Source organism: Myxine glutinosa, chromosome 6 (assembly GCF_964187855.1).
Source record: "Myxine glutinosa chromosome 6, kmMyxGlut1.1, whole genome shotgun sequence".
In the NCBI taxonomy this organism is placed as follows: domain Eukaryota; kingdom Metazoa; phylum Chordata; class Myxini; order Myxiniformes; family Myxinidae; genus Myxine; species Myxine glutinosa.
The window spans coordinates 48,261,484-48,274,295 of NC_136266.1; the positions used below are offsets into that span (position 1 = coordinate 48,261,484).

The following is a 12,812-nucleotide window of genomic DNA, read 5'->3' on the forward strand; positions in this document are numbered from 1 at the left end:
ACAAGGCTTTCATCCGCAGCTCAATGGAATACTGCTCTCCCCTCTCGCCTTCACACTGTTGAAACCAAAGCATTCAGAATCATTGGAATCTCCCGCGATGAAGCTAACTCCAAGGGCCTCTCACTCACTCACCGCAGGCAGGTTGGTGGTCTTTCCGTTTTCTACCGACTCCTCTCTGGCCTTGCCCCCCCAGCTCTCTCTGGGCTCTGTCCCGCAAATATTCCTACAGGTCGCACAAGATCTGCCTGCAACCCTCTTATGGTTAAACTGCCAAAATCAAGACTCTCTGCTCACCTTCACTCCTTCATTCCTCTTTTCTCCCGCCTCTGGAACAAACTTCCTCACTCTCTTCAATCCCACTCCACCCTCCAAGTCTTTAAAACAGCTGTTCACCACCATCTCCTATCTTCCCCCATCCAAAACCTTGATCTTTTCTACCCCCGCTAATTTCACCCCAATTCCACTTTTTTGAAATACCAACTTCTGTCCAGGAAGTCCTTGGTGTCCTTGTGTTTTATACTTCTCCCTCCCCCCCCCCCCCCCTTCCCACGCCTCCTCCCCCCCAAGCCCTCTCCCTTCCACACATCTCCCTGCTCTCGGATGTTGTGTTTGTGTGCTTCCCTTTCTCTCCCCATCTTGTCTTCCGCTCCCTCTTTTTGGGTATTTTGTTTGTCTGGTTGATTTGTTTGTGAAGTAAATGTTAGCTCTTTCACGAGCCTCGATTCAGTATACAAAAAAAAAAAAAAAAAAAAAAAAAAACCAGCACCAATATTAAAGGCGCAATATCCATAAATATGGCAGTGGCCCTGTTACCCCACGCTTTGGGGCAAATGGGTTCACTTAAAAAAAATATGACACCATGTGGTTTGCAATGCAAAATAAAGAAAGTGGTCCCTTTATGAGTGTGTGAATGGAAATTACAGATAAACAAAACAGTGGTTTGAGCAATAAGTTTTAGATATGCAAAATCAAAATTTTAAATAATCAATCTTTGATTATCTTTCGCAAATACAAAAGAAAATATTTTGGCACACAAATCATTTTGAACTAAAGGGCACTCGGTATACTGTGTCCGGTCTTAAAACAATAATTTGTATAAAACTGTGACCCTTTAAGGTTCAGTAATGCGCCCCTCTGATGTCTGCGCCCTAGGCGGCTGCCTAGTTGGCCTTATGGTAGCGCCGGCCCTGCTCTCACCACACCATACTACTCCTGCAGTCTCCTGCAGTGTGCCCACAAAACACATTGGTCATTGAGTAAACACATTGGGCTTCAGTGTGCCCTGGTCATGGCAGGACTCGTCATCGGTGACTTTAAAATTTCCGCAAGAGGTAGCATCATGAATTTTTGTTTTAAGTCAATTGTTTGGACAAGTTTTGTTTTAAGTCAATTGTTTGGACAATTTAAACTGGAAAAGGTTGTTGATTTGCACAACTTTTATGTCATCAGCACCAATTAGTGTCCACAGGGTGGGGCCTCTGAAACAAAAAAAATTACACATCTGGCTTTTAAGGACCACAAAACACAATCATAATGGTTGTGAGATAGTTTTATCACCACGCACTTTTAAAATAAGTTTGCCAAACAACTATTTTCTACACCACGAGCTAACCTAGGAGATGAGAATGCATAGAACTGCATTCAAAAGGACTCACGTTCTTCCTTATTGCTGCATTGGAGTGGTTTGCTGCTGTAGAAATTATCTGAAGCGACTCTACAGAGGTTTGAGAACATACATACTGAAGTTAGGACAGATTGTTCATGGGAAAATGGGTGGCAGGTAGTGGTACACAATTGGGTGGCAAACTCACTTTGAGCATTTTTGTAGTCAGGTGAGTCAGGTGGCAGATCCTTGATGTAGGTGCTCAGTAGAAGCTCGTAACGTGGGATTCGCTGTATGGGCTCAAGCATATGGTGTTGTAGAGTTAGATTCCTACTTTCTTCCTGTCCCTGTATGTCAGGAAAAATGGAAATGAGGAAGTATTGGCTTTCTCTCTCAGCTTGACACTCACCGCTTCCTGTGCGCTATTAGTATTTTAAAGAACTCGTCCCATTATCCAAACCCTGAAGCCAATTCAAGCCTCATTCGCAAACCTGTATTTCTTGTACAATGCTTTTGAATTGGACCGATCGCTGAAGCCAGGTATTGAGCAGCCCCATGGCATGGTCAAAATTTTTCACGTACTCTCCGTACATTTTAAGGAAAGGTAAGAGTTTCTGCAGAATGTCTCCAATTTGTGGGTTTTCCTTCCTGCAGTGCAATAGAGAAGTTAAGAGGTACAAACAAAAGGTCATAGATAATAGTTTAGTCGTCGGCCTTATTGAGCCGGTCATTGAACATCAGCACATTGTACCTCTCAATAGTCAGAAAACGAAAAGTATGTTGTCTTGTATACCCAGTCAAAGAGAAGGATCTCTCCCTTCATTAGCAAGGTGCACAATCCCAAGGGACAACTATCGGAAAGGCCTTTTCGCGGTGGTTGTACACCCCAATGCAAGTCAGGGGCCAAATCTCTGCCATTCTTCCCTTCTGCCAAGATTCGTCAGGGCAGCACGGTCACCATCAGAGACCCGATCGGTCCCCATGGACCGGCCCTTTCCCTCTTGTCTGTCTCTTCTCTCTTTATTTATTTTTCTCTCTGGCATTGTTACCAGACTCTAACTCTGACACCATCCTGGATGTGGAGATCTCTGCGTCGCTCCTGTGAGATCAATCGGCTGTCTCTGTGTTGCGGGCTTGTTTGAGAGAACTGTCCAGGGCTATACAACAACAACAACAACAACATATGACAACCCTAAGGAAAATGATGCCAGTGATCATTTTAAGCATCAATCTTACACTCATGTTTTCGTTTTAAGGCTTCATTATCATGACAAAATCAGCTTTAAATGCAGGGACTACATCGAATCTGTATCCTGTAGCATCACTGGTACGTAAAGTGAAGAAGGATTCCTCATTTGCATAGGCCAACTTGTTTTCAGTGATGTTATTTACATCAAATTTGTTTGACCAATCAATGCAGAAAATGATGCAGATTAGAGAAAAGCCTCATCCAAAACAAGTTCACCTGTCCTGAGGGAGATCGATCCTGACTTTTCCAAAGACAGAAACCCTTAAAGTAAATTGTAGCAGAGAAAACTAAGAAATCAAATACCAGAAAGGATCACTGAAGAGAGGGGAAAGAATAATGAAGGGGTGTTAGCAAACTCAGTGGCATTGTTACCAGACTAAGACCTGGAAGGTTGGCATTTGAACCGGACCCTGGCCGAGTCATAGCAAAGACTTCAGAAATGGTACGTGCTACTTCCTTGCTTGATGCGCAGTATTTAGAGGATAGAGCTCGGGTACACCCCGCCGGATGGCATCCCATGGGTGTATGTTTTCTTTGGGTAGGTGAGGTAGATATTTGTCCTTAATTCACACACTAACTGCAGTGGACAGAAAAACACAGTCAGTAGATTGCACCTCCTGCACCCAATGTGTTCTGGGAATTTACTTCCCCCAAGGTCAGCAGCTGTGCGTATATGTATGAGTGTTTGCACGTATGTGTGTGTGTGTGTGTGTGTGTGCACGCACGTAAGTTGTTGTAGGCTGCTATCTTCACACATGGTTGGGCTTCAAGAGGTAGAACGGAGACCTACCAGGTCTCAAAGTATCCACCTCCTTTAGTGTGTGTGTGTGTGTGTGTGTGTGTGTGTGTGTGTGTGTGTGTGTGTGTGTGTGTGTCTGTCTGTAACAATCTTTCCCATTGATTGGTTGGACAGCTGCCCTGGCTCCACCCACAATTGTAACTTTGATGCTTAAAAAAATATCTAATTAATTTACGATGATTTATTAACACAATGAGGTTACTCATACTCACTTGTTAAACAATTACACGGATAGACAAACGACCGACCCTAATAAACCATGGCCGGTCAGACATCCACACTTCCTGTTTCGATCGCGTTTTCCGTGAAGAGAGTTAAAGGCATAAAGAGTTAATAGTAGAGGAAACGAAAGTGAAAAAGTGGCTTAGAAATTGATTTGAAAATCATTTCATGTTAGAGACAGGCATCCAGTGGGACGAGTTAGGGCATGGGGTGGTGCATTGGGAAAGGGTGGATGCCAGCTGAGATTTCCCCGAAAAGGGTCATTTTTAACCCTTTTTTGCTAAATCAGTATTTCCGAAGTGTTGAAAAAGAGAAGAGATGTTTGTAACAATATCCCATTTATTTGCCCATCCATTTTACTCTACATGGGGTTTTTATACATCATTTTGTTGCTGATGATATTGCCTACAAAATGCATCTCAGTATTTTAAAATATATATATATATATAATTAAGGGGTTACCATGGTTACAGTGGGGGTCAAAGGTCAACCTATGGGAAAAATATATAATTTTCTCACTCTTTCTAATAGATAGGCAAAATGCCATATAAAACTAAATTTACTGGTTCTAATTGCTTTTATTTATCAATCGTCACATAGAAGAGCAGTTTTTAGTGAGGGAAGATTGATGTAATACCCCTCTGTGGGCAATTAGTGAAGGGTGAAAATTAACCTTTTCTTCAAAAATGCATAGAAATTGTGAAAAAAAACCTCTGTTTTGTATTTACCGGTACATGGAATTGTTAAGTGTGATGTTATAGCATACAGTATGCATTGGAAAATGTCTCCAAACCACCATGGTCAAGATTCCTAGAATTGTTTGAGACTTTATTCTGTTTGCCAACAACCTACGGAAAACATAGTTTGAACCGGGGCTCCGACTACCTACACATCTTCATCGTCATCCTGTGAATTGGTGCATGATCCCATACAAGTGCAAGCACTAATGCAGGTCTTTTGTCCTGCACGGAAACAGCCGCATCTTTTTCCACAACCAGATGTGCAAAAGCAGCTCACAAGCTCCTTGCAAGCTTTTGGAAGAGGGCTCAGGGTCATCAAATTGGGAACGAGGTTTCCACTACTATCATTCTTCCATCCACTGGTTGTTGGATCAGGCAGATCTTGCACTGGGCTTCGTGACTCCTTCCAGACAAGGCATTGGTAGTTTGCTCGACGAATGTGCATTTCCAGTGCATCCTTGGAGGGGGAAGAGCATCAAGCGAACGCTTTCCTTGAAGGAACATTTCTCGGTGAACTTGATCAATTGCCGTAAGAGGGGTGGTTTTTAGGTACAGTTTGCACACAAACTTCTCAGCGTCTTGGATCAATTGGTCACTGATGTTTTTAGACCCCATCTTCTGGAGGCATGCTGACTCTTCAGTGAACACTTTCAATGCAGTCTTCTTCCCTATACCAGCGAACTGGCTGACTGTGTCACAACCTGTTAGTGCATGGAATGCAATAATTGTCTGAATTTGGTCTTCTGGTAGTGAGATCTGATGGATGGGGATGAAGGGACGTTTGGATTTCAATCCTGAACTGAACCACACCTCTGGAGATAGGTGATCTCGCAGGCCCAGTGCCACAACCAGGACATCTGTGTCTCGGCATTGAAGGACACATCTCTGGTAGCCCTGTAGTGTCGCATCCCTGGCATGCAGGATGATCCTGGTGTCCGCCTCTTCATGGTTTGCGTTCATGGAGTTGGTGCTCCTGCCGGTAGAAATCCATACCCTCATCAAATCCTCAAACCCGCCGGCAACAACTAATTCATATGTTGGCTGTAGCTCCTTCTCCGCCATCTCTATGAGAGATCCGGAAAGAAATGCTGCCAAGTCAGCCTTGTTGGCAGAGAGGCTGAGGAATGAGTTGAAGTTGGAGGGGAGCTTCACGTCCTTTGAACTGATGACACGTCTGATTGGGCGGGTCTTGCCGGCTCTTTTTTCCCTTGTGCCAGACTTGATGGAGACCTCCTGATACCGATCGAACACAACATCAACCCTGGAGTACATGGGACCAAAGCGGTTTAAGATACTGGTGCAGAATACATTGCTCAGATCTCCAAAAGTCTCTGATTTCTCAGGCTTGCCAATTGCTTGTATCAGTGCAGGGCCGTCAATGATCAAGCAGGTTTTTGCTGTACTCTTGGGAAGGTTTTTTGACACTTCTATGTCCTTGGTCAGCATTTCTTGAAGCTGGGACTTGTCGGTAGAATGGAGTTTCCCATTGGTGTCTGCTAGTGCACGTGGGACTGATGAAAGCTCATGCCTCAGGATGTTATTCAGGTATACATCTCTCCCTCCCTGTGCTGCCACAAACAGTCTTTGGATTAGATTCCTGTCAGCTTTGATCTCTTTCTGTTTGCCAGCTCCACTTGGTTGAATGCTTACTTTGGTTGAAATACTTGGTTGAAATAAGTCAAGTTGAACTAAGGTTGAAATACTAATGAACTAGTTGAACTAAGGTTGAAATACTCCACTTGGTTGAAATAAGTACATCCTGTTTATTGATGGTGTTTTGTTCCTAGATAATGTAGCATGAAAGTCTGTTGACTTCTCAATAAGGCGAGTGGAGACAAATGTTTCAACTAGGGATGCTCCTGTTTCACCAGCCTTGAGGACTTCTTCTTTGATGGAGTCTCAAACAATACTAGGAATCTCAAACAAAAATGTTTGAAATTCCCGCCGAACAAAAAACGACTCCTGCAAACAATTGACGACGCTTCCGAACCCCCGCGCATGTTTGGCGAACTTTTAGAGCCTAAAATACGAATGTTGGACTTTGCCATTTTTTCGACATTCGCATCCTTCGCGAACCGTTCGCGTGTCCAGTGAAAACCCACCTTAAGTCCCATTTTACATTCCGCGGAATTTCTACGGGTCCCTGTTAGTATCTATCTATAATTCCAGTAATCTCTGTGTGTATGTTTGTATGTTTGTATGTTTGTATGTTTGTATGTTTGTATGTTTGTATGTTTGTATGTCTGTGACCGCTGTTTCTCGACAACCACGGGTCCGATATACTTGAAACTTGCCAGGTATATTGCTGGGGACCCGAGGATGTGCCTTTTCAAGGTTTCATATTAATCGGAGAAGTAGTTACCGAGCTATGTCCAAAAAACGATTCAACCAATCAGAGAGCAGCGAGCTATCACGTGTGCCGAACGTGGCGAACAGACTCTGCCTCGGACGGCACATTTGAGAGCGTATTCATTTATTTCACGTTGGAAAACTATGTTGCCGTTAAACTATGTTTTAAAACTAATTAAAACTAATTTGCGATTCATCGTAACTGTGATTTGCGACCTTCCGGACAGTGAAGACTGCACTTCCGGCAGCCAATCACAGAACGCGTTATTGCGTAGGCGTGGCCGATGTGAGAGCGAGCCGAGCCGAGCGCGTGCGCCATTACGGTTCGTAATTCGATTTCTTCCGCAGAAAATAATAATTTCTCGATTTCTTATGCGCATTATTTCTCCCAATTCAGTCAGAGCGAAGGGCGGAAGCGAAGAGCGTTGTTTTTTTTGTTTACGGGCGTACGGGCATACGGGCGGGGTATAGCGTACGGGTTGCGTTTTTTTTTTTTTTTGGCAAGGAACGGGCACCCACGTACGGGCATGCCCTAGTATATGTAATGTGTGTAATATGTGTGTAAATGAAACGTGTAATATGTCATGTGTAATATGTCAAATCATGTAAAATATGTGTATAATCAGTGTTTTATATGTATAAAAGCTAGACTCAAGTAACGCTAAAATATTTTATCCAGATACTCTACCAACTACAGTACATTGAAGAACGAAGCGCGACACTTAAATTTACTTGTATAAGGAAGGTCGAAGGACTCAGCAAAGATTTTAAAAGTGTAAGTACAATAAATGCAGCCAGTGAAAGCATTAGACATTTTACTGACGTTGGTCGAACTTTTACTAAAGCTTTGCTGGTAACAGGAAAGTTTATCCAAAAATACAGTTGGTTTGGGAAGGACATTGCTCTGAGAGCTATACTTGTACCCTCACAAGTAAAATAGAAAGGAGAAGTCGAATTAGTCATGAGCCGCACGAAACAGTGACCGCTGTGGATTCAGCAAAATACAGGAAATGCTGAGAAAATATTTGTTCTGTTTATTGTGCTTTAAAAATCACTTTTACTGGTAATCAAAATCTTGCCAATTGAATACTGTTGCAATATATGAAAAAAGGGAAATTTCCTGGTTTCCATACAATTTTCGAAAGTGTTTTTGAAGTTGTTGTTTTTTTGTGATGATTATCACAATCTATCATTGGTTTGGGAAATAAACATTTTTATTCATTCAGGGCGATTCAATACTCAGAAAATCAATTTGTGGTAATTGCGTTTAAGCTCCCATCCAGAGTTGCTCTGAGGGCAGGAAGAGTCGACCATGAAGTATGGACTGGCTCCACATGTAAACCAGACCAGTTGTGGCTGGTGTTTAGGTTATTATTAGTCCCCTACCGGTGTACACCGGAGGGGACTATAGGTTTGCACGCCGTCCCTCCGTCCCTCAGTCTGTCAGTCCGTCAGTCCGTCAGTCCGTCAGTCCGTCAGTCCGTCAGTCCGTCACGCAAAGGACAGTTTTCCGGACCTTTTTTCTAAACGCTTAATGCTAATGATTTCAAACTTGGCACATCGTTTCCTCATGATAAGTTACAGATCAAGTTCGAACTTCACGACGTTTCGATCATTTTTGACAAAGTTATGGCACTTTGAACTTTGGGAATTCTGATAATTCTGATGATCCTTAACTCAGTGCCATTTTAAGTTTTAATTTCCTTTAAAAAAGATTTTCTCTCTACAATAATTGGACCGATTGAGATCAAATTTTCACCGTAGGGGAGACTCGGTCTGTAGAATATTTTAATGGTAATTATGACGTCGCAGGTCACGTGGTTCGGCCGCCATATTGTTTTTCGTGAAAACACAAAAACCCCTTTTTCTCTGCAACGGCTGAACAGATCGAGGCCAAACTTTGCAGGCAGACTCGCATACACATGACGAACAAAAAAGTCAAAGAGCATACGTCATGCGTCACATGGTTTCAGAGTTATGACGTTTTTAAGCATGACCCTTTAAAACCGAGCCCCTCCCTCATTTTTGATCCAATCGAGGGGAAACTTCACAGATCTGTTCAGCATGTCAATCTACTAAACTGTCCTTTTGGAATTTGCGATAGGGCACGTGGTTTGGCAGATATCGTTAATTAAACGAAAATATTTTAAAAATGGATATCCCTTGTTTATTCTAGAGTTCTCCTCAAGCCGCAACACGCGCCCTCAGCCTCGTCTGCGAACATCAACAGCGCGACATAGCGCGTGCTTTCCGGAGGGGCGGAGCCAAGCCGAGCAACATATATACACACATCGATCATTGATCGTGAACCAGAAAATATAATAAATTACTGATATTTAGCGACTCGAAAGGTTCTTTATCAACAACTTATTTTCTCGTGCTTCTGCTGACCTGTCTGCAAGGTGTATACATCGATATCCCGAGTGTGAATCACAGGTGAGCCCATCCTGAGGTAATTAGCGATTGGGAAAGATTCAGAACCTGTGGGTGAATAACCCTTGGTAATTTCCCCAACAGTTTTCCGGACGACAGACTGCCAGTAGGAGACATGTATTGCAACGCAATACTCAAAATGCTTGTTTTTCTTATTATTTTTTCATTATTTTTCTTTATTTCTCTCTTTCTTTGTCCATCTGTCTAAGGAGAAGTGAATTCTTGCAGAAAATTTTCTCAAAGATTCACCTGGCTGTGCCTGGATGGGTTTGTGGAGTAGCGGCTGAAATCCGAATCCTATCCAGGTTCTTCCTGATGACTCCATCTTTGCTCTTTACTTCTTCTGGTTCCTTATGATGCCTCCAATGCAGTATTTGGTTTTCCATTTCATTACCCATTTCGTGCAGGACATATACTGAACCAGGTGAATTGTTACTGACAATGTAATTGAAACTTGGCAATGAATTCTCCTGGACGAGCTCATTTTCCAGATTCCACAATTAAAATATTTAATACTGCTTTTTAGTTTTTCACCAGGTATTTGAACCCACAATCTCTGGAACATCTATCTGTTACCCTTATATTAATATTATATATATATATATATATAAATTTAATTAATTATTATATATATATAATTATATATTAATATTATTACTATACAGTGGAAGAACGATGTGACGGAGGGTAAAAAGGCAACTTCATGACTTGCTGACAACAGCTGAACCACATCGTACATAACAAGTAAGGGGATAAACAAACAGGAAAATAGGACAGAGAGAAGGGAAAGAAACAATAACTTAATGTGCAAATAAGATGGTGAGGTTAAGTTAGGCAGGATTAATAAGGATAGAAAAGATCGCAGGTATCGGGATGGTGGATGGCATGAGATGGTAGTGTAGCACCTGCTTGAATCCCCATAGAGTAGAGTGGGGTTGATCAGTCATAGAAAGGCCGTTCCACAAATGACAGAAAAGAAGAACAAAAGTGTTGAGTTGTTCAGTACGATTTGGTTTAGGAAGTTCAATAAAGAGCCAGTTATTGGAAGAATGCATCCTGGAGGATATGGTGAGGGTCAGATGATTGAGAAAGCAGAGGAAGCTAGACCGAAGGACAGGGGATAAAAATACAAAGGCCACGTCTGCATTGTGAGAGTGCCAGGCCTTGTTGTCTCATTGCAGGAGATGTTAATACTGGTGTTCTCGCTGTTTGTTACTATTATACTGCTCTTGGAGCGTCACATTGAGAACATTTCCATAGCTGAGAATTTCACTGGAGACGTCACTACTCCATCCCAGAGTCTTGCTGAACCAGCCCACCACCAATGCAGGAATTTCTAATTTTGCCAGGTGACTGGCATAAAATGGCCTCCTCCTCCTTTTTGAAAAGTGCCTTGGGACCTTAAACATCCACAACTGTAGGCAGATTGGTTATTAACATGATGTCCTCCAATGGACGGCGCACCGATTGATTCAACGCCCTGCCCAGAGCTACGAAGTACACAACCATACCCATAAATATATTTTTATGGTTTTAAATTAGAAGCCATCGTGCTTCCATCATAAGTGACTCCAAAAAAGGTGTCTTAAAATGGAGGCAATGTGCTTTTACTTGCAAGTAATAATTAGTAGACAAGCTTTGGACTTGACTGAATCTTAAGCACTCACAGATGCTTATTTCATGCAAAAGAAATTATGTTTTTATTGCATTACTCAACAAACCATCCTTTGTAGAATAATGATATAATGTCTCAAGATTTTAGCTATATCGGTCTAGTCCTCAAATGGAGTATAAACTGCTAAAAAAAAAACATGGGTTGAACATGTAAAAATGAGCATTCGTGATAAAATGGAAGAAGCTTTGAGGCTGCATAGTGATAAAAAAAAGCGTTTTTTTAAAGGAGAAAAGCAATTTTAATCGCAATGTAAATCTAGTCGTCATCATGAGGGCTAATCGTGGAGGGTAGGCACAGCTTACCCAACAATATGGTCCATTAAAGGCATTCAGCTAGGCAGGTCGAAGTTACTTTTAAAGTTCAGTCTCTGTGGCTTTACTTCCCCTCCTAATATTATTATTATTTTCTCTCTGTCTTTCTCTCTCTCTCTCTCTTTCTCTTTCTCTCTCTCTCTCTCTCTCTCTCTCTCTCTCTCTCTCTCTCTCTCTCTCTCTCTCTCTCTCTCTTGGAATATCTTGGAATATAGCCGCTGACGCCGACGCACGTGCAAAAATCGTGATGAATCCATCAGGCCGCGGTGGTGCACGACCGAACACCCCGAGTTTACCTCAGAAAAACGATCGCCATGGTTGTCGTGAAGATCCCAAATTGTGTGCGTTGCGCATTTTTAACAATGTGCTCGATCAGAGAGCCGCGAGTGTCTCCAACTCGGGGTCACGTCCGGGTCACGTCTCGGGGTCACGTCCGGGTCACGTCCCGGTCTCCAACTCCGGGTCACGTCCGGGTCAAGGTACCGCCTCTCGTGTAGGACCTTCACCAAGACCGCCAGGTCAAGCTCCCCATCCCCCGGGAGAAAAAGCAGCACCCTCTCCAAGTCCGTCACAGAGAAAACCACCATCTCCGAAAGCACCACCAAGACCTTCAAGCTAATTCGTCCACTTCGGATCTTTCCTTCACATTACATTTAATTTTGTTAAACATACGAAGTCCTTTTTGTACTTTAATGACCATTTCCACCTCAATTCCGCCCTTTGGGTCACGACCTCATCAGTAAATCATCTGATTTGGAATTCGTTTACCAATGTAGGATCACAGTGTTCTTGGAAAAATAAAAGTTTTGTGTTTTTCACTCTCTCTCTCTCTCTCTCTCTCTCTCTCTCTCTCTCTCTCTCTCTCTCTCTCTCTCTCTCTCTCGCGCCCCCTGCTGGTCGTTTGCATGCTGGTTGTACTGTCATGGCGTCTGCTTGTGGAGGCCTGTGAGTGCTCTGTGTTGTTGCTCCATTTCCCCCCCCCCCCCCGTTTTCCCCCCTCTGTGTCCTTGTACCTGTTCGTGGAGTCTTCCTGGTGATTCCCATATACGTTGAGACGGGAGAGAGAGCCGGAGAGCACAGGGTGATCGCTGGTAAGGGTTCGCCGTTTTTGGGCGTCGCCCGATCGGTGTTTGCTCCTTCATCTTAAACCTCTATTTCCTTTTTTTCCTTTCGTTTATCCTTCCTTCAGTTTGTTTTGTTGCCTCCCTTTTCCGAAGTTAGGGAAATCGGAGAGGTCTGATTGCTTCCCATTCCCGGAGTTCGGGTAGGGAAGATTGTATTATATATTCACCCTCCCCGAGTTGGGGAGGGGTTGTAAGTGCAGCTGTTCCAGCATGGCAGCTGCACTATCTCGATTTACGGCCTTTCAGAGCCTGACCCGTAAGCACGGGTTCTTTTGTGTACCTCCGGAACGTGAGGTTAGTGTCGAGG

The 12,812-nt window shown here is 43.1% G+C and overlaps 2 protein-coding genes across 2 annotated transcripts in view; one reads left to right on the forward strand and one right to left on the reverse strand.

Moving 5' to 3' along the window:
* Nucleotides 1-12,812, forward strand: part of LOC144892601 (uncharacterized) — a 1,198,808-nt gene that overhangs the window by 769,484 nt on the left and 416,512 nt on the right. The gene's annotated exons all lie outside the window — the stretch shown is intronic.
* The window catches only part of LOC137429748 (FYVE, RhoGEF and PH domain-containing protein 2), a 104,340-nt gene that overhangs the window by 36,892 nt on the left and 54,636 nt on the right, over nt 1-12,812 (reverse strand). Inside the window, exons 6-8 of the mRNA XM_078779819.1 lie at nt 2,095-2,251; nt 1,812-1,950; nt 1,656-1,714 (exon numbers count right to left, since the gene is read on the reverse strand). Coding sequence (XP_078635945.1) covers nt 1,656-1,714; nt 1,812-1,950; nt 2,095-2,251 — 355 coding nt within the window. The remainder of the gene's footprint in view (nt 1-1,655; nt 1,715-1,811; nt 1,951-2,094; nt 2,252-12,812) is intronic.